The sequence below is a fragment of the Myxocyprinus asiaticus genome, chromosome 31 (assembly GCF_019703515.2).
Source record: "Myxocyprinus asiaticus isolate MX2 ecotype Aquarium Trade chromosome 31, UBuf_Myxa_2, whole genome shotgun sequence".
Classification (NCBI taxonomy): Eukaryota; Metazoa; Chordata; class Actinopteri; order Cypriniformes; family Catostomidae; genus Myxocyprinus; species Myxocyprinus asiaticus.
The window spans coordinates 33,197,381-33,220,238 of record NC_059374.1 but is presented as its reverse complement, the minus strand read 5'-3'; the positions used below and the strand labels follow the sequence as shown (position 1 = coordinate 33,220,238).

General features: G+C 40.7%; 1 protein-coding gene across 1 annotated transcript in view; it reads left to right on the top strand.

The window, feature by feature from the left end:
* The window catches only part of LOC127422165 (FRAS1-related extracellular matrix protein 2-like), a 154,119-nt gene that overhangs the window by 113,198 nt on the left and 18,063 nt on the right, over positions 1-22,858 (top strand). Inside the window, exons 8-17 of the mRNA XM_051665502.1 lie at positions 6,520-6,669; positions 7,630-7,839; positions 10,008-10,205; positions 10,338-10,502; positions 11,223-11,405; positions 11,580-11,710; positions 11,867-12,022; positions 14,245-14,548; positions 19,416-19,547; positions 20,262-20,593. Coding sequence (XP_051521462.1) covers positions 6,520-6,669; positions 7,630-7,839; positions 10,008-10,205; positions 10,338-10,502; positions 11,223-11,405; positions 11,580-11,710; positions 11,867-12,022; positions 14,245-14,548; positions 19,416-19,547; positions 20,262-20,593 — 1,961 coding nt within the window. The remainder of the gene's footprint in view (positions 1-6,519; positions 6,670-7,629; positions 7,840-10,007; positions 10,206-10,337; positions 10,503-11,222; positions 11,406-11,579; positions 11,711-11,866; positions 12,023-14,244; positions 14,549-19,415; positions 19,548-20,261; positions 20,594-22,858) is intronic.

The following is a 22,858-nucleotide window of genomic DNA, read 5'->3' as shown; positions in this document are numbered from 1 at the left end:
AGAAACGCAAGCTGGTAATATGGCATGCATGACATTATATCCTATCTTTTCTTATCCTACAACTTTACTTCTACCATGATCAATAGAAATTGTGCATCTCTTTTTATGAAATTCCATTTTCCATTTGTTTTTCATGGGCTTTACTAGCATTCTAGCTCTTACCCGAACCCTAATCTTTAATAAGCATAATTTGCATTATGTAAGTTATGAAAGTAGGCATGTTTGCACTGAAAGTAATAGTAATAACGTAATTTAAACTCTCTTGGTGGAGCGCTATTTTCAGTGCATTTAGCGTCTGGGTATGTTGGGTTGCGGGCAGTTTGTGAATAAGGCATGCAAAAGTGGAGCAACTTCTAAGTGAATTCGCAGTATGTGTAGCTCATTTTGTAAACAGTGACAATGTTCAGTAAAATCAATGGCAACATATTGTGGCATAAACCTGCAATCACAAATTTAGGCTGTGAATCACAATGTGCATCCTAATGGTTTCTCTTGTGTTAGCCTCTGTTTCACCTGTCTTTAACCATGGACACCTTTCATGTGTACCCATGAGTGTTTTTATGTGATTGCAGTAAATGTGTCCTATTTCTTTTTACCACAAATCAGTTGCATCTCATTGGAGAGCTCCTGTGAAAATGTGTTATGCCTGTCGCGATTATTAAATAACCATCTGATTGCGGTTATTTGATCTAACTGCGGTTATTTGAGACAACCGCGATTATTGGGCATTCAAATTCCAATCACATTTTAATGCTCAAATAAGGGAAAGGGAATTTTAAGGTACCAGTAATATACTATATAAATGACATGAATGGTGCGTTTGTGTGTCGTTCAGTCGAACTCCGCATCCGAGCATCACTGAGCCGCAGAGGTCAACCAGCTCCTATCCTGAAGAGTGCATGAAGCACTCTGATGCACACACTGTCAGCAGAGGCTTGTGCCAAACTCCCGCGAAAATATAAAGGAACAAGTATAAACTTTGATAGTGAACGCAAAGTGCTCCGTTTTCACTTTAAACGATCATGTAATGGCAAATGTTCCTGGTTCATACACGCTGTGTTAATGACACACAGTGACAAAGAGGAGACGCACGCTAACTCTGTTTCTGTGGAGTGATAAAATGATGAAACGAAACCTCAAAGGTTTTACTTCATGACAAATAAGGGCTCGTGGGTTTAATCAGAGCATTAAAATAATTAGGAAAATTAGGAAAAATATTTTACTATTGCATAATATAATATAAATATAATAATATATGTATATAATATATATTTTATTGTAAAATATATGAGTTCAAAAAACGTGTAAATTTAAAATTGACCAGAACTAAAGTTGACCAAAAAGAGAAATATATAATATATTGATACTTATTTTATTTTTCATGACATTCATAAGTTTTTAAATAATTAAAAGGAAATCATAGTTTATCACAATTTTATTATTTTATTTATATATTTGTAGTTAAATAATTTATGTAAAAATGACTTTTAGGTGTATGAAGCAAACATGCAGAAAAAAAGCACACCTTAAACAATATGACAGTTTATATGACAATTAATCATAAAATCCCTTAACGAGACAATTAATCGTCACAGCCCTTAAACAGGCAGTTGATCATCATAATCACAATTATATGTTTGACAATTAATTGTTAGCCAAATTTCATAATTGTGACAACACTAAGTGTACTATGTGATCTCACTCAGGAAGCTGTGCTAATGTGTTCTGCCATTTTTTTTTCTACAGAGGTTTTAGCTTAATGTATTGTTTTATATAGCCTGTTGCTCGATGGGAATGCCAAGGAAAGTTCAACCACAGTTACACTAATGTGTATATGTGAGAATTGCACACCAGACTCCCAGTAGACATTCTGCCACTTACCCTGGGCTCATGCCACATGTTAGTCTTTGAAATTATTACTTTTGTATGCATTTTTACTTTTTTCATGAGGAGGTTTAATTACTATACGTAGAGTTCAATTGGAGTGAGAGGGAGCTTTTTGTTAAAGACCCCATGAAATCAAAATTGGAGTTTTATGGCTTTTAGTCCATGACCGTATGCTATCATTGAGATAATCTATATCTATGTCAAAATTAACTTTAAATTTTTTTTCCTTTTTGCGTGAAGGTCCTGATATTTTACCACATAAATAAATAAAGTTGACATTTTTGTAGAAACTGCAGAATAATACGAGCAACAGAACACAAACACAGCTATGTAGGAAACACTGATTGCCCAGATGAGTGGTAAGTTATGGGTTATTGACAAATAATGTTGTCTGAAATGATAAAATATTAGAAATGTTCAAAAACTCGACACACATGTCAAGCTTGTAAAAATGTAATCTTTGAGTCCATTTTTGCTTGTTTAATTTTTGAAAAACTTTTCTAGCATTTTCTAGAACGTTTTTTTATTTAATGACTTAAAAAAGTAATGTGGTGTAACCATTAAGTAAAAGCAAGTGCTGTAGCAAATCATGGTTCGCGACTGTGACATCAACTAAAGGCTGTGTCTATTTAAAAAAAAAAATAGCCCTTTGAAATGTTCCACCCCAACTTCCTGATGTAATAGAAAATAAGTCAACACAGGAAAGAAAACTGTGCTTGTCAAACAATTCCATGTGCTATTTAACGTCTCTTCGGTCTTTCCTTATAAACGTTTTTTTTTTTTTTTTGGCCAGAGTGTTCAAACGTGCAGCAGAGTAAAGTGCCAGTGAAGAGTGGGTGTTCGAGTGATGTGTACAGCCCAGATCATTCAAGGTTTGGAAAGATAATGAGCATTAGTGTACCTAACTGCAGTACCTTTAAAGAAAAGAAAGCCCAATTACGTAGTTCAAATTTAGCCCACCAGTGCCATGGCAGGATGCCACGTGGGTAACCTAATACACCCAGTGAAGCGCCAGTAGTTTGGGTTGTTTAGGAGTTTGCCTTTCAGTTAATGGGCTTTGGTGCTTTGAAGCTCACAGTTTGTCCCTTTTACAAATGAACCTTATCTGATTTTCGAGCGTTGAGACACACACTCTAAAACGCACCCACAATCAAGTCCCCCTAAGCGAAACCAAAGCAATCAGTTCGGATCACCTTCCAGTCAAAGCTCTGCTTCGCCCACAGCACTTTATATCTCTGCAGGGACAGGAACTGGCACTGCCAAGGCACATCATGCAATTATATTTAATGTGTCTCCATCACCTAGATAAAGCAGGAGATAACTACCTCTCTCTTTTACTGAAGTGAGCACTTTATAATGTAATTTTCACCACACGAACAATTGAGTCTTATTTTCGCCCTTGGACCGAAGCCTCTAGGCAGAGCCTGAAGATATATTAGTTGTTAGCGTTTTTACACAACTTGCACTAAAGCAACATACTGTACTTTTTATTGAAAGTGCATGCTGACTTTTGGCATTTTTGTAAGTTGATTAAGTTTAGCCTTTGATCATAAATGCAGGTTGTTTGAGCACATTAAGCATGAAATTTGTTTGGTCGTGTCATGTTTATTTGTTTTCTGTGATTTTTATTGAAATTGGCTAATGTGGTTCCCACTCCAAAAAAAGACCTTAATGGAGCAATTCGGACTGGTTGCTCTAAAAATAAGGATTAATTTATTACATGGATAGTTGATCAAACATGTTGTAATATTTTACTCATGTTGTTCCAAACCCATATGACTTTCTTAGAAAGATATTTAGCAGAATATCCAATCTGCTCTTTTACATTCTGTGAAAGTGAATGGTGATTTACACTGTCAAGGTTGTAAAAATAAAAAAGCACCAGAAAAGTCCCATAAAAGCATTCCAAATGACTTCTGTGCTATATTCCATATCTTCTGAAGCCATATGATAGTTTTGTGTGTGGAACAGACCAAAAAAAGTCTTTATTCACTGAAAATCTCAAATCTAATTCACACTTGCATTCAGCTCAAAACATTTAAATGTGTTGTGTGGCGTTTGGTCACAAGATATGCTAAAGTCATGTTGTTTGACATCATTGATGCCAAACCTGGCACGACTTATCTTAAGACAGGGTTTGGAACATCATGATGGTTTTCATGGTTGCTAGGAAGAGCTTGGAGAACCCTTTGGTGGCATGTTAAACCATTCCAAGATGGGGCCTCACATGAAAAATCTAAAATGCAGAAATGGTTCTATTTAAAAAAAATAAAAAGTGTGATGACAATTAAAGCATCACTAAGCACCTTGCATGCCCTCAACAGTACATTCCATTCTGATGTGACAACAGTTTGGTGTTATTTTAAGTGGAAAAATGAACCTGCTGTTCTTTATTACCACCTTGTGCACTTGCCTGTGAGACTCCCATACCACACAAGAACAAAAAGACTTGTCTGTATTTATTTTCCATGTGCTTAGTTATGCTTCTTACCGTGGACGTATAGGAGCTTAAACTCCATCAACACCTTCAATGTGCTACCCCCAATCAGTTTCAGTAGATGACACAGTGTCTTCCAAGAAAACACATTTGGAAGCCAAGTGTGACATTGGTCTTTCACCAGCAGTAATGGTGTTAGTGAGCTACGAACAAGGACTTGACAGTGGATGGTGAATTTGGCTATGGAGGAATTCCAAGACAGGTAAAGTTTTAATTGCAGACAAACAGGTCCAGACCAGCCCGTCTGTGTCTGCATCCCCTGTTCCTTTTTTCAAAGCTACCTCAGACGGCTCATTGTTCTCAAAGTCAATATCCTGTAAAGTTTTTGACAGCAAAATGAAAATGATTCTTTTTGTACCGTGAGGTTTTTGTGTATTTATAAATGTGTGAATTATAATGACATCTATATTTAAAACACATGCCTCCAGCATTAAATAAATAAATTACCCTTTTAGTACATGTATTGTGTTAACATTGTAATTGCAAAAAGAAAAGGGAGTAGTTAGACATTAAAACTGAAGTGTGTGTGATTTCTGCGCCAATAGCTTTACAAAACAGAATTTCAAAAATACTTTTTGTTTTAAATAGAGAGAGTCCCTCCCAAAACTTGTGCTATTGTTTAGGCCAATATGGATGTGTCAGGCTGGTCAGAATGATCAAACAAACAGAGCAAAGCATTCTACAAATGGCCTACTTATAGTTGTATCTGCATATTAAATTGAGAATTGAGTGAATTTTAACATTAAAAAAATGGCACTTTTGCTTTAATGCCAGAAATATACTTTACGCAGACGCGAATGCTTAGCTAATACATAGCAAGCATGCAGTACTGTTGAGTTCTTGTGCTTCTTTGTCAGTAAAAAAAACCCCTCCATACTCAAGGGGGCGATAGAGTTGCCTTCAAATGTCTGTGCCACTAAACTTGCCCTGTCTAGAAGGTAACACCCCAGCAAACTTAGTCTCACCAGAGTATCATTCACTGTTACTAAGGTTAGTTTTAGGGTTAGATTTAGGGCTAGGTTCAAGGTTAGGGTTAGGTTATATTAAAGTTAAGTTAGTTAAAATGTCGACATGTTTATAGCTAGACACATGAAATATAACGTGGTTTGATAGGTAGTTTCTTGAAGGCAACCTCCCGGTAACCAAGTCTCACGAGATTCTCATTCGCTGGTACTAAGTTTAGTTTAAGGGTTAGATTTAGAACAAGTGCTAAGGTTAGGGTTAGGTTTAGGGGTAGGGGTAGGTGTAGGATTTCTGTGAGACTCCAAATAAACACATTAAACACAGTGTGTGAATGTCACATGTGGCTCTTGTGAGACTTGGTAACCTGGAGGTTACCTTCTAGACACGACCCAATAAACCAGATGTTATATTTCAGCTATCTAGCTATAAACGTCAACAATTTAACTAACTTAACTTTAATCTAACTTTCACAGCAAGATTCTGAATGTTATTGACCTAAAAGAGGAAAATGTGTGTTATTTTGTATGCTAATGTCACTATAGCACTCCTTTTGAGAACCCTGAGAATGCAGTTGCGTTATGGCTTGCACAGGTAGAAACATTTGTGTTCATGTACTTAAATAGAGTATTTTTTGGGTCTTAAATATGTAATATACAATATGCAGATTAATGTATTTGTTTTTCATCTACAGATGTACGATTTCTTGCTAACACTTTACAGTAAGGTTCCATTCGATAACATTAGTTTATGCATTAGGTATCATAATCAAACAATTAACAATATATTGTTTACAGAATGTATTAATCTTTGTTAATGTTAGTTAATAAAAATACTATTGTTCATTGTTAGTTCATGTTAGTTCATAGTGCATTAACTAATGTTAACAAACACAGCTTTTGATTTAAAAAATGTGTTAGTATATGTTGAAATTAACATCAGCTAAGATTACTAAATGCTGTAAAAGTATTGTTCATTGTTAGTTTATGTAACTAATGTTGTTAACTAATGTTAACAAAAAGGAACCTTATTGTACTTAAGTGTTACCGATTTCTTTTTTTTTTCTAATTCACAAACGCACAAATAGTTTACAGTGCATGACATTATTAATTAGTGCTCCCAATGCACCAAATAATACTACCTCTGTTTACATCAAAGTAATTGTTTTCTAACAGCACCAGTTTTCTATTTTGGCGACGTGGAATACCATGTGGATGAGAGTGACGGATATGTCGAAGTGCGGGTCTGGAGAACAGGAAGTGACCTCTCCAAAACTGGAACGGTCACAGTGCGGTCTCGAAAAACTGACCCTGTTTCAGCCGAAGGTATGTATCAGACAAGGTTAGTTGATATGCCAGCTCTTAGCATTACATGCACAGACGCTTTTGTATATAATTACTATAAACATGCTTGGTTGTGCCATTACACATTGTCGAGCTTGTATTTCGTGAAATCCACACCATGAGACAATAATATGCTGCTACAGGCCCCACTGGCTTTTCAACACACATATAACAATAGACAATAGACAGCAACAGAGGAAAAGAGCTATGCCCCTCTTAGATGTGGTATGACTGACAAGAGGTAAAAAATAACCAGGCCTTCAATGCCACTATCAAAAATGATCTAGAAATGTTTTAATTTTTTGGAAACAACCAGGACCGTCCTTGATCATTGTAGGCTGTTTATGGGTTGGCCTCACACAAAGTACTCCCATACAAGTGTGAAGGTTTTTCTGTACTAGTCATGCGGAGCCAGATTTTGATTACTGGCTGTCTGGTCTGGTTCACGTTGTAGTTCATTCTGACTGAGAACCACCAAGCCGCGATCAATCTCAGTTAATTTTTTAGTAGGTAAATATGAAATCGATGAAACCACAATAGCATGCAACTTAGTGGCAGATCATTCAATTAAAAGTAATGGAACAACAATCTCCATGCACTCAAAAATACCTAGTATAAAATATTAAATTAAATAATAAATGTAGTAAGGTTTATGATAAAAGCAAGTGAAAAATCTGCACAAGGCAAAACTGTAACAATAGAAAATACACTTTTATTCAAGATACATTGAATAAGACCGTAATACATGACAATTCAGCTTTTTATGTAAATGTAACTTGTTTTCAGGATGTTTGGATTATTTTTTTAATTTTTTAATTTTTTTAATTTTAAAGATAACGATACTGATTAGGACTAGGAACTTTTTTCAGTGCTTTTTGCTTTTTTATTTGTGGAATATTTTCTGCATTGATCTACTAACATTCTGTAAAACATTTAACACAGCTGGTGTGGACTATGTTGGGATTAGTAAGAACCTGGACTTTTCCCCGGGCGTCAACATGCAGACGTTCAGGGTCACAATCTTGGATGACCTGGGACAGCCTGTTCTGGAGGGACCAGAAAAGTTTGAGCTGGTTCTCCGTATGCCCATGAATGGTATACTGGGAGAATTAGGAAAAGCCACTATCTACATCAATGACTCCATCTCAGATTGTAAGTGGTCTTACAATAAACTTCAGTTTTTTTTTACAGTATCTCAGGAAGGACTCAACGCAAAGTAGAGGGGTACTGTGTGGCCCTTAAGGGGTTTATTTAGCCATAATGACCGGCTGACTGTACATTATTCCACTTATAACACTGCTACTTGCGAAAGAAAGAAATATACAAAAATTTTATTATGTCAGAAGAAAGAGACTGCAGAGTAATATAAGAGACAAGAAACTAGCACAGCTGTATGTATCAAATCGATTGCCTTGCAACAATGTTCAAGTATTAAAAGAATATTCTGGGTTGAATACAAGTTGAGCTCAATTGATAGCATTTGTGGCATAATGTTGATAACCACAAAAAATATATTTTTGACTCATCCCTCTTTTTCTTCAAAAAAAGCAAAAATCTGGGTTACAGTGAAATAACGTTAAAATACTCACTTTTAGGGAGGCCTGGGTAGCTCAGTGGTAAAGACGCTGGCTACCACCCTTGGAGTTCGCTAGTTTGAATCCCAGGGCATGCTGAGTGACTCCTGCCAGGTCTCCTAAGCAACCAAATTGACCCGGTTGCTAGGTAGGTTAGAGTCACATGGGATAACCTCCTCGTGATCGCTATAATGTGGTTCGTTCTCGGTGGGGCACGTGGTGAGTTGAGCGTGGTTGCCACGGTGGATGCCGTGAAGCCTCCACACGCGCTATGTCTCCGTGTCAACGCGCTCAACAAGCCACGTGATAAGATGTGCGGGTTGACGACCTCAGACACGGAGGGAACTGAGATTTGTCCTCCGCCACCCGGACTGAGGCGAATCACTACGCGACCATGAGGACTTAAAAGCACATTGGGAATTGGGCATTCCAAATTGGGAGAAAATTGGGAAAAATCCAAAAAAAGAAATAAAAAATACTCACTTTCAAAAGCATAGTCACAAGACATAAACAATATGCATGTTACATTATTTTAGTGTGATAAAATCGCTTACCATTTCTGTGTAAAGTTAAAGCCCAAAAATGACCACAAAAATGCACAAATTACAACTCAAATAATACACAAGTTTTAACAGGAGAATTAATGTTTGTGCTTTTATAAAAGGATAAGTTTCACATTTCTGCCTTTAAACCCTCTTAAAATTGGCCACATTCACTTCCATTTGAAACTGCCTCACTGTAACCTCGATTTGGGATAATTTGAAATAATTTTTGGGGTAATCATTAATATGCCTTATACCACGGGTCTGTTGAATGCTTGATTCTTATTGGTTGACAGACGTTCTAAGGTGTGCAATTATTTTTCAAGTAAACGCACGGCTATGAAGTAGTTCCAGGTCTTGACCGCTTAACGGTTCCATATCACTTCACCAAATTATTTCAGTTATTTCAATGAGCCCTACAGGCTACCACAACAAAATAACCAATTAAAACAAAGACACTGGACACAAAGTACATTGGATATGAATGACAATCATCGTCTATAATATCCTAAATTTATTTCAGTATCGATTGAAAAGCATCCTTGGACTCTCCCTCTCTCTCTCTCTCTCTCACACACACTTTCACTCTCGTCTCACCCACACACACACACACACAACTTACATGCCACCACAGCAAAATAACCATATAAACAAAGACATTGGTTAAAATAAATCGGTTAAGAATGTCAAACAGTGTCTATAATGTCCTACATTTATTTAAATTTCGGTTGAAAAGCTCCGTCATCTCCCCCGCACTTACGCTCACACACATACATACGCACGCGCATGCACACACACACACACATTGAGACTCGTGTCGTTACCAACAAATAGAGCCGCACCCCCTGCGACTCGATCAATACAACAGTTTCTATTATCCGAAATAACTTTTAATATGTGAAACTTTTAATGTTTCAATATATTTCGCCCTAATCAGCCTCACATAGCTATAATGGAAAGCACCGCACTACCCCTCCCCCTCTCTCTTGCTCACACACACACATTCGGGTGTGCATTATTTTTCAATAATTCAACGGTCCGTCGTCAATTATTCCTTACATGAATGCTGTCGATTGAGCTTAACTTGTATTGAACCCGGAATATTCCTTTAAGAAATAAAATAGACAATCCCCTCAAAATAAGATCAAACATATGGTTTAATTTCAGGCTTTTGAATTTAAGACACTTTTGTTTTTATCCTCAGTGCCCAAGGTGCAATTCCGAGATCCAGCATACACAGGTAATGAGAATGATGGCCAGATATCTGCTATTGTGTACCGTAGTGGAGATCTGAGCTACAAGTCCAGCATACGGTGTTACAGTCGCCAGGGCTCGGCCCAAGTCATGATGGACTTCAATGAGAGGCCAAACACAGACGTCTCCACCATTGTCTTTTTACCAGGTGAGTTTTGTAGGTATCGTTAAGAATGTTTGTTTTATTCTGAATGGTTATTCTGAAGGAAATACAGAAGGAAAGGGTGACTGCTTTAAGTTCCTGTAGCTCAACTGGTAGAGCATGTGAATGTGTGTGTAGGAGAGGTGGAGAAGCCATGTGTTCTCATTCTTGTGGATGATACTGAACATGAGGAAGATGAGGAGCTCAGACTGGTGCTGGGAAGCCCCAAGAGTGAGTCTCCGTTCGGGGCGTCTGTTGGGGCTCAGAATGAGACACTCATCAAGATAAAGGATGATGCTGACAGTAAGACACTCCCAGATTCCTGTAACCATTTGTGTTAATTTTGTTGTTTTCTCGCAGTGTCCCAGAAAGTACTTTCTTAATTTACATTGTTCCTCATTTAAAAAGTTTTACTTCTAAATAAATAAATAGTAATTTTAAAACATATGTATAAAAACATGATCTCTCATGTGAGATCAAGAGTTCAGTCATATCAGTAACCTTATAAAAGCTCTTTTATTCAACATGGGGCTGGGGCGCCTCATGGGGATAGCCATGCTAGCATCAAATGACCAGCTGAATACTACTCGCTTAATCTCAGTAACTGCCCTGTTATTGGACACTATCATTCATGGATTAAATTAATCCTGGTTTACTGTGTAAAGTGAATTTCTACAATGACATTGGTAACTGAAAACTACTGTGTTTGAATGATGCAGCATCCAGGCCACTAGGTGTCAGTGTAAGCCAATGTAAGCCATTTCGACATACTTCAAAAAATTACTGAGTGCACCTTTAACAGCTGAAGGATGAAGTTGTATGGCTATAACATAGATGTGCACAATGAATAGAGTATGTTGATCAACAATCCTCATTATAAGAATCTAGTTTTATGAGAGTTTTTTTTTTATTCAGGGCTAGTTAAGATGTAAGCTGTATAATGTTTAAAAAAAAAACTTTAGAATCCATCATGCTTAAGCTGTAAGCTGATACCTCTTCTTTCCCATGATCTTCCATCCCCAGAGGCCATTATCCGGTTTGGGGCAACCAAGTTCAGTGTCAGTGAACCCAGTGAGTCTGGACAACTGTCAGTGGTGAGGATCCCAGTGCAGAGGGTTGGAGACACATCTAAAGTATCGGTAGTTCGTGTCCACACTAAGGATGGCTCGGCCTCGTCTGGAGAAGATTACCACCCTATCTCAGAAGGTAAGATCTAATGGAATGCATCATTGGTTCACCCTCACATTTGTGTTGTTCCTTATAGGTTATCAACAAAAAACATTTTCATACTTAAAAAAAAAAAAAAAAAAAATACGATACCATTTACATATTAAAGGTGATCAAAAACAAACATGAAAATAACAAATTTCCCCTATGCAGATGTTGAGTTTAAAGAGGGAGAGACAGAGCACATCGTGGAGGTGGAAATTCTATATGATGGTATGCGAGAGATGAGAGAGGCCTTCACTGTCCATCTGAAACCTGATGAGAACATGGTAGCAGAGATTCAGGTACTATTTGAAAATATGCTTGCCCTGGGGCAACTGAAACAAAGCATACGCCAAAAAACAGTCCTTGCTGGTCAATCAATACGATTCACATGTTGTCCACAGTTCCAAATAGAAATCCACACTGTGTGCATTATAACATATCTTTTGAACCTTTAGGTGACCAAAGCCATCATCTACATTGAGGAGACCAACAGTATGGCCGATGTGACCTTCCCCTCTGTGCCAGTAGTAGTGTCTCTGTTGCAGTACGATGATACAGGCAGGACTAGAGACGCTCAGCCAATCGCAGGATATCCTGTAGTCTGTGTCACGGTAGGTGTTAGTCTCACTAGTTCTTGACCAACTTCTAAAGGTAAGTCAGTAAGGGTTAAGTTCAGAGAATTTTCTTAGGCTTTGTTCACACTGCATACAATTTAGAAATGATTGTCTGAACTCTGATGAAATTGGATCTGTTTTATTAGTCAACGAATACAGTATAAAGCAAATTCCCATAGTTTACTATACGGCAGTGGTTCTCAAATTTATTTGGTCATGCCCCCCCTTTGAAACAACAAAAACTTTCACGCCCCACCCCCCCCCCCTTAAAAAAAAAACCTAACCAAAAGTGATCAAAATGTACAAGATTAACAGCATTTTCTTTCATCTTCATATCACGTAAAAAAAGTTTTATTTAAAAATACTATGAAAACTGAATGAAAAGTTACACTTCACTAAAAAAGAATCTGAATGAATGAACATTTGTCACAATGCCTATAAACTTTCAAACCACACAAAAACAGAAGGAAAAATAAATAAATAAAAAGTGATACTGCTGCAGGAGCAACCCCTGGGCATGAACACACTGCAGACCGAATCCTCCATTCATCTGCATTTAAATAGCAGAAAGTTCTTCTCTCAATGGAGACATTTACACTGGATTTTTTAAATTTATTTTTTAAAGATAATGATAATGTTAATCCACCTCAGTAGTATCTATAAAAGCATTTTTAAACTCCAGTAAACTTCCAGTAAGAATAAACGACTGTGATTGGCCCATCCTGGCCAGCGCTGGGAAAAGTAACAGGTACTACATGTCAGCGACATGACTGAGGGATGAGAGTATGGTGATAGGCTGTCCAAGTTCCTAAAGCACCATACAAGTTGTCCTTAACTCTTATGCCTTATATATAAATTCTTCTGAAGCCATTTGATAGTGTTGTGTGAGGGACCGACTGAAATATCAGTGTTAATTCGTCATCTCCCCCATTTGAAACTGGCGTGCGAGACATCTTTGTTTACATAAGCATAGCTGAGAGTGCACCTGACACTATTACATGCTTTATGCAGTTCACGCTGTGGTGCCTGCCACAAGTTTAAACGAAGCAGGAGAAAAAGCTGAGTGGATGCTCTTCTGCTCACTACAATTGTACAGAGTGGTTATCTGAGTTACTGTAGCCTTTCTGTCAGCTCGAACCAGTCTGGCCTCTCTCATCAACAAGGCATTTCCGTCCACAAAACTGCCGCTCACTGGATGTTATTTGTTTTTGGCACCATTCTGAGTAAACTCTAGAGACTGTTGTGCATGAAAATACCAGGAGATCAGCAGTTACAGAAATACTCAAACCAGCCCGTCTGGCACCAACAATCATGCCAATGTCGAAATCACTGAGATCAAATTTTTCCCCATTCTGATGGTTGATGTTAACATTAACTGAAGATCCTGACCCATATCTGCATGATTTTATGCATTGCACTGCTGCCTCACAATTGGCTGATTAGATAATTGCATGAATAAGTAGGTGTATTGGTGTTCCTAATAAAGTGCTCAGTGAGTGTTTATGACATAACACATACACTACCGGTCAAAAGTTTTGAAACACTTGACTGAAATGTTTCTCATGATCTTGATTGGTTGGTTGAGAAAATGTCAAGAGTACATGTCTGCAAATTCTAGGCAAAGGGTGACTACTTTGAAGATGCTAAAATATAACACATTTTTTATTTATTTTGGATTTTTTTTAGTCACAACATAATTCCCATAGTTCCATTTATGTTATTCCATAGTTTTGATGACTTTTATTCTAAAATGTGAAAAAAACAATTATAATAAAGAATGAGTAAGTGTTTCAAAACTTTTGACCGGTAGTGTACGTAACATCCCGAATAAGGGAAAAAAACCTACTTGAAATCCGATCTGATAGTTTAAACGAATCATTTCAAACCACATACAAATGTCAAAAGAGACAGATTTCATCTGTTTTTTTTTTTGTTTTTTTTCTATTAAGACATAAAACAAAATATATTTGAGTTGGATAAATCAAAATAAAATCTGATATTTGCTTGTTTGTCTGAACAACTTGTTTCCGTACACTAATCTTGTGATTTTCCTGTAGCTTATAGCAAATAATTAACTCTTTTTGAAATCACTCACAAATTTTTGGGGTCTTTTATTGTATGAAATATCAGCTTGGTGTGGAATAAGATGACATCATCGTATCAGAATTACCATTGCCTTATTCTCAATATCTTTCTCTGTTAATTTCTTTCTTCCAAAGTCATGCAACTCTAAGTTTCCTGATTTTGACCGGACTGGCTCCATTTGTGTTGCTGAGAACATCAATAACACACTGACCCGCTACCGCTGGCTGGTCAGCGCCCCCACGGGACCTGATGGTGTGACCAGCCCCATGAAGGAGGTGGACTTTGATACCTTCTTCACCTCCTCCAAAACGATCACTCTAGACTCAGTGTATTTCCAGGCAGGCTCGCGAGTGCAGTGTGCAGCCCGGGCTGTCAACACCAATGGGGATGAAGGCCTGGAGCTCACCAGCCCAATAGTCTCCATCAGCCTGGACGAGGGTGAGTGACTGTCATTAATGTGCTTATGTTTTTGAAATCGAATCTACTGTAAGTTGCAATAAAGGTTCTTTTTTGGACTGGAAAGGGAGTTTTATGTTTTGAATGTTTAAGTATGTTTACATTGTAGTCTAATAATTTTACTTCAAAAGATAACGTCATGGTTACTTTCTTAACCTCCGTTCCCTGATGGAGGGAACGAGACATTGTGTCGATGTAGTGACACTAGGGGTCACTCTTGGGAGCCCCAAACAGCTCTGCTTTTTTGAAAAAAGGCCAATGAGAATTGGCGAGTGGAATTTGCATGCCACTCCCCCGGACATACGGGTATAAAAGGAGCTGGTATGCAACCACTCATTCAGGTTTTGTGCTGAGGAGCCGAGACCAGGTCCTGGCCATTTCAGTGGGTAGTTCAGCATTGTGGCAAGAGGGACACAAAATCTTGTTCCCTCCATCAGGGAACGGAGGTTACGAAAGTAACCATGACTTTCCCTATCTGTCACTCACTCGACGTTGTGTCGATGTAGTGACACTAGTGGTCTCTATACAAAACGCCACAACTATCTGAACTGTGTTACATGAACTGGCGGTGTGTGACGGGCAGACCGCTGTGTGCCTCGTAGCCAGCGCACCAGGCCGTCACGTAACCTCCCCCAACGCTCTTATGAGCGTCGAACGGTCCATCAGGAACAAGTCAACTGCCCAACTATAGGGACAGGCTAGCCCAGCCGAGGCCTCTATCCCTCTCTTTTCTTCCCAAAATGAGTGGAATTTGTTTACTGTCTGGGAGCCATAAGTGTCTGCATCAGGGGGTGTCCCTCCCAAGGGGAAGACACCGCAGAGACCACACCCCCGCCCAAAAAGAGGGGAGGGTATTTTGAGTGGAATACGTCACATGGTCTTACCGAGTCTTGTCGGAAGTATATCATGTGGAGAGGTCCCATGGTAGGTCCTACCTGAAGAGGGAGGAGTTTCTACAGAGCATGGTGACCAGGGGCAGAAGGGCCTCTGCCCAAGGAAGACACAGTTTGCCATCAGGGAAACGATTTTGCGGAAGATATCACGTGGTCGCTTTCGGGGAACATGCACATGTGGAGCACCTACCTCAGTACAGGGGCTCATTAGCGCACGTACTGGGCCGGTCAGAGAGTTTCTCCACAAACTCAACTGCCAGAGGGCTAAGGAGGAATGTCATCCAGGGATCACAGTCTGTAAACACGACTGGGAGTCAAGAACGCACGTCTTCACCTCAAGGGAGGGGAAAGGCACTATGTGCCAGCGGTACACCTGGCCAGCTGTCCCAGAACTTACCTGCTCGTGCCTGCCAATACACGGGATGAGACCGGCTAAACCCGGAGATTGTAGAACCTCGCAAAGGCAGATGTCTGCCAAAGAGGCGCCACTGGCCAGAGCCCAGGAGGCCGCCACACTCCTGGTAGAGTGGGCTTGTAACCCCGCAGGGGTGGCACATCCTGAGCCTGATATGCCATAGCAATGGCGTCAATGACCCAGTGGGCAATCCTCTGTTTGGAGACAGCGCTTCATTTCCACTGTCCACCAAAGCAGACAAAGAGCTGCTCGGAGCTTCTAAGGCTCTGCGTGCGATCCAAATAGATGTGTAAAGCTCGCACTGGACACAGCAATGCCAAGGCTGGGTCTGCCTCCTCCTGGGGCAGCGCTTGCAGGTTCACCACCTGATCCCTAAAAGGGGTCATGGGAACCTTGGGCACATAGCCCAGTCGGGGTCTCAGGATCACGTGAGAGTAACTCGGACCGAACTCCAGGCACAATTCGCTGACAGAGAATGCCTGCAGGTCCCCAACCCTTTTGATGGAAGTGAGCACAGTCAGGAGGGCAGTCTTCAAAGAGAGTGCCTTAAGTTCAGCTGACTCCAAGAGCTCAAAGGGAGCCCGAAGGACTACAGAGAGGTCCCACGAGGGGACGAGGTGCGGTCTGGAGGGATTCAACCTCCTAGCGCCTCTCAGAAACCTGATGATCAAGTCGTGCTTCCCCAAGTACTTACCATCTATTGCATCGTGACAGCCGCCCCTCCAGCCTCTCCTGCAGGAAGGAAAGCACCAATCCGACTACACATCTCTGGGGGTCTTTGCATCGAGAAGAACACCACTTAGCAAACAAACGCCACTTCAAGGCATACAGGTGCCTCATAGAGGGAGCCCTAGCCTGAGTGATCATGTCTACCACGTGGGTGGTAGGCCACTTAGGTCTTCCACATCCCGTCCAGGGGCCAGACGTGGAGATTCCAGAGGTCTGGTCACGGGTGCCAGATGGTGCACCGTCCCTGAGAAAAAAAGGTCCTTCCTCAGGGGAATTTGTCGGGGGGGGGGGGCTGTCGCGAGGAGTGTGAGAACCACGTCTGGGTGGGCCAGTAGGTTGCTACTAGGACGACCTGCTCCTCGTCCTCCCTGACCTTGCACAGGGTCTGTGCAAGTAGGCTCACTGGGGGAAATGCATATTTGCGTAGTCCAGGGAGCCAGCTGTGTGCCAGTGCATCTATACTGAGGGGTGCCTCAGTCAGGGCGTACCAAAACGGGCAGTGGGAGGATTCCCGGGAAGCAAACAGGTCTACCTGTGCTCTACCGAATCGACTCCATATCAGCTGGACCACCTGAGGGTGGAGTCTCCACTCTCCCCTGAGGGTAACCTGATGTGACAGTGCGTCTGCTGCGGTGTTGAGGTCGCCTGGGATGTGAGTGGCTCATAGCGACTTGAGGTGCTGCTGACTCCAGAGGAGGAGATGGCGGGCGAGTTGTGACATGCAACGGGAGCGTAGACCGCCTTGACGGTTGATGTATGCTACCGTTGCTATGTTGTCCGTCCGGACCAACACATGCTTACCCTGGATCAACAGCCAGAACCTCCGCAGGGCGAGCAGTACTTTCAACAACTCTAGGCAGTTGATGTGCCAACACAGCCACGGGCCAGTCCAGGTGCCCGTTGCATCCGGTGCCCCAGCCCGTCTTGGAGGCGTCTGTTGTAACCACAACGAGCCTGGAGACCTGCTCTAGGGGAACCCCTGCCCATAGAAATGCAAGGTCGGTCCAAGGGCTGAAGAGGCGGCGACAGATCGGCGTGATGGTCACGCGATGTGTCCCACGGCACCATGCCCACCTCGGGACTGGAGTCTGAAGCTAGTGCTGAAGTAGTCTCATATGCATCAGCCCGAGTGGTGTGGTCACCGCTGATGATGCCATATGCCCCAGGAGCCTCTGAAAAAGTTTCAGTGGAACCGCTGTCCTCCATCTGAACGCCTTCAGACAGTTCAGCACCGACGGCGTGCTCTTGTTCGTGAGGCGAGACTGTTTCCAACTCCAAACTGAGAAAAGAGATGCTCTGAACCAGGGAACCTCTTTTCCCAGTTGACCCGAAGCCCCAGTCGGCTGAGGTGCCGGAGCACGAGGTCCCTGTGTGCGCACAGCAACTCTCGAGAGTGAGCTAGGATTAGCCAGTCATCGAGGATGTGGATGCTCACTTCCCTTAGCGGGGCAAGGGCTGCCTCTGAGACCTTCGTGAAGACACGAGGGGACAAGGACAGGCCGAGGGGGAGGACCTTTTACTGGTACGCCTTTGCCGTCGAAGGCAAACCGCAGGAAGGGTCTGTGTCGAGGTAAGACCAAGACGTGGAAGTATGCATCCTTCAGGTCTACCGCCTTGAACCAATCTTGATGCTGGATGCTCGTTAGAGTGCATTTTTGTGTCAGAATCTTAGACGGGAGTCTGTGCATGCCTGGTTCAGTACTCACAGGTCCAGGATTGGTTGCAACCCACTGCCTTTCTTCGGTATGTTGCAGTAAGGGCTATAGAACCCTTTCTTCATCTCGGCTGGAGGGACAGGCTCTATTGCACCCTTGCACAGAAGGGTAGCGATCTCCGCACACATGGTAGCGGCGTTCTTGCCCTTCACCGAGGTGAAGTGGATGCCGCTGAACCTGGGAGGCTGCCTGGTGAACTGAATCGCATAGCCGAGTCGGACGGTCCGGGTCAGCCATCGTGACGGGTTGGAAAGCGTGTGCCATGCGCCCAAACTCCAGGTGAGGGGGACCGGCTTGTCCAGCAGCACAGCAGGCCACAGTCGTCAGGGACGACGTAAACCTACAGGCCCTGGACAGGAGCTTCGACTTATCCACCTGGGGGATCACCGAATACCCCCTGGCCACTCCACCATGGAGGGTAGTGAGAGCAGGGGAGCTGACTTCTGGGACCGGGCAGTAAAAGGTGCCTCCCACAATCTTGTCAGCTCCTCATGCACTTCTGGGAAGAAAGGAATGGGGGCGGGGCGTGGCTGGGGGGCGATTTGGGGATATCAATGGGACCACCTCCGCCGGGTATCCCCCCATGGACCTCCCATTACCCAGCACGCTCGCTTGCCCCAATCGGGCTCTTGCATGAGACCGCCGGCTCATCTCAGCACGAGTTCGACTTCTCGTTCGGAGCTCGGGAAGACGATGAGTTATCAAGCGCAGCATCAGAAAGCGGGCTCGTCCAGTCTGACACAGAGGCTTCGGCTGGGCTTCCTCCTTCGGAAACAGTCGTCCAGTCTTTGGAGGGAATTGAATTCAGTGCATTGAATACAACCGCTCGGCTCCGAAGAGAAAATCTGAATGAGTGGTTGCATACCAGCTCCTTTTATACCCGTATGTCCGGGGGAGTGGCATGCAAATTCCACTCGCCAATTCTCATTGGCCTTTTTTCAAAAAAGCAGAAGTGTTTGGGGCTCCCAAAAGTGACCCTTAGTGTCACTACATTGACACAACTTCGAGTGAGTGACAGATAGGGAACAGAAATTTTGACTTTTCAGATGCGACTCCTTTAAGATGCTGCTGTTTAAAGTTTTTCATTTTGTAATCAGGTATGTGCCAGCCTCGGGTTGTTGGTACAGTTGGAGCTGAACCTTTCTCTGCCAGGCTGCGCTACACGGGGGCTGAAGATCCAGAGCATCCCAACCTTATTAAAGTAACTGTCACCATGCCCCATATAGATGGTAAGCACACTTGGACACAGTCTTAAAGTTAATTGTTTAGTAACAAATTTTAGTTTAGGCTATCTTACTTTGGATTACTGGATTATTCTGGATTACTGCCTTTACCTTAATTAGTAGAGTATGGCACAAACAACACTGAGGTCATGGGTTCAATTCCCAGATAAATCGCATACTGTAAAAATGTATACTGTACCTTGAAGCTGGATAAAAACATATATGAGTAAATGTAGTTTGCCCAGGATACGGGTAGTTATGGCAGGGTATGGCAAATAACATAAACATGAACTTTTTTCAGCATCAAGATTTTAGATGATAAAATATATATGACTGTGTTAAGGAAAGTGCATGTTATACAGTATATCCTAACTTTTAGTACATATAAATATACATTAGATTTTCTTTTCATTTCAGGTTAAGTTTTTTTTAATCTTTTCCATAGTTCAATTTAATGAGTTGAAACAGTGAAAGTTTCACGTTGGAATATGCGTTATCAGTACTCTTGGACAGCTGCTTGTCCTGTTAGATTAAAGGAGTGGAACTAACTGATGTGTAATTTTTTTATTTTTTTTTAAATGCTGTGTAGTATGGTTTTAAATGGTGTAAATCATATCCGAATGTAAGACACTTGCAGTGTCTCATCAGATACAATGTTCTCAAAATAGTTTATGTTTACTCTTCATCCATGTCACATTATCTGCCACGTTGCCTTGATAGGTATGCTACCTGTTGTCTCCACTCGACCTCTCTCCAACTTTGAGCTGACCTTGAGTCCAGACGGAACACGTGTTGGGAACCATCGTTGTTCTAACCTGTTAGACTACACGGAGGTCCGAACACGCTACGGTTTCATCACCGACGCCACCCGCAACCCAGATGCCATTGGTGGGACTGCACCATACCAGTACAGCAACACCCTTAGGGGCCAGAGCACCCTACGATTCTACCGAAACCTGCATCTAGAGGCGTGCTTATGGGAGTTTGTGAGTTACTATGACATGTCCGAACTGCTCAACGATTGTGGAGGGACCATCGGGACGGATGGACAGGTGAGGAGAGAGAACAAAACCAACAAAACCTAAAACTATTCTATACTTTTCTATTATAATTTTATTTTCTTATCCATCCTGTTGATGTTTCATCATGCATCTTAGCATTGGCTAAATAAGAGTCACAAAAAGTACCATGGTGTTACCATTGTATAGTGATGGTATGATATGGTAATACCATGGTACTGAATGAGTACCATGTTCATGGTATTTACATGGTCCTTCATGGTACTTCAAAGAATCCCATGGTACTACCATGTTACATGATTAAAAAGCATGATATTACCATGGTAAATGTATAAATAAATATGGCATTAGTATGGTTTCATGTCCAGTGTACTCTTACAAAAAAAGTACACTCACATTACAAAACTACCATGGTAGGACCATGGTTTTTGGTACCGTGATGATACTTTTTTTTTTTAAGAGTAATACCATAGTACTCTATTATTCATGTTCCAGGGTATTTACATGATACTACAAGGTACCAAAAACCCATAATATTATAGTGGTATGGTACTTTTTGTTAGTGAAATTGTTTAAGAATACAGGGAGAACCTTAAACCTCCTATTGTCTTAAGAAACTGCAACCTCTTTTTGTCCTTCGGGTCATTTTTGACCCGAATTGAAAACACTCAAAATGCATAAATTCTGTATTAGTGTACAATGGCACAAAAGAGCCCCCTTAATGAAAATCTGTTTTATTGTGATCCTAAAGTGTGTAATGATTGGAAGAAAAAAATTATATATACAGTACGAAATACAGTATAACATAATTTTTTTATAATAAAAAAAAGTATAATTATTTTATAATATCTTTATATTATTACAACAATTTCTGATTAGTTCTGCTTGTAGAAAATCAGCAGTGTACATTTTAGAGTTACAATTTTAGTACATGCCTATTTCACAAATAAATTTGTATTACCTTTTCCAGCAGTCAAAATGGGCCCACTTATCAGGTCCATTGCAACAAATCCATTCCTTCCCACTAATGTCAATTTTTTTTTTTTTTGCAGTGTTACAGGAGTTTAGGAAGGTGCCACAATAATTCTTTCAGCAATCTAATGTTTTTGGAGAAAATTATATTCAGTAGGTCTTTTACCATTGGGGGGCCTTTGGCCCCATTGATCACTATCATATAAAATCATGTTAGTAAACTATTTACAAAATATTACCTGTTCAAAACTGAAAAAAAAAAAATAAATAAAATCTCTCTGTGTGTTTGTGTGGACATGAACATTTGCACAAACCCCATTTGAGATGAAAGAATGCAATTTGTGGGAAAGATGCAGTACCCAGTGATGCAGGTGGTGAAGCAGTATGGGACTAGGGACTAAATTTGAGAAAATGTTAAATATTTTAGGTCAAATTTGATTCACAGATGTTAAGCATATCATAAAATATCGATATATCAATTATTGATCAGTACATTATTTTATCAATTTATTTTTTAGGAATCGATATATTAACATTAGCCAACATTTAAATTAGAAGCCTAAATTGCGTGCTTTCCTATTCACTCAGTTGGGCTTCTGTTTAATATAACATTAACTGAAGCAGGTTGCAAGGCACAGGTATCACAACATAGGACAGGTATTTTAGAGCTCCTTGCACAGGAGGCATAAACACAAAAGTTACAAAGGTTTTTCTACTTCTTCAAGAATGAAAGTGACATTCATGAGTTTGCAGGAGTTTGTGCAGTTAAACTGGTTTAACTGCGCAAAATGAATGATTAAAAGTTCTTATGCAGTTTCTCTGTATGTAGCTTTGAAGAGGTTTCATTCAAACTGTCAAACCACAACTGAAAATACATTGTGAAGTCTATATGAAAGATACATATACACAATATATCATCCACTGATGGCTAGAGTAAATAATCTCTATTCTTTGATATTGATTTGGGTCGAATTGAATGTAAAACTATGCGAGTTACGCAGATTTTTTGAGCCCCCGATGTGCGCATACATACCTTCATAGAAAATTATTATTTCGAATTTTAGAATGTGACATGTCCACCAGACAGTCTGGTGTGCGACCCCCTTTAATTTACCCTGTCACTAACACCTTATTAAATTTGTCAAAATTGACCCATTAAGACAATGTAAGGAACAATTTGTTTTAAATAGTTTTTTTTATTTATTTATTTATTTATTTATTTTTAAACAATCATATACAAAAATAAATGTTCTTTTTTATTTTATTTGTTTTGATGGTCTTGACAAAGTCACAATGTTTGGTTCCAGTACCAAAAACTGTGCGGCT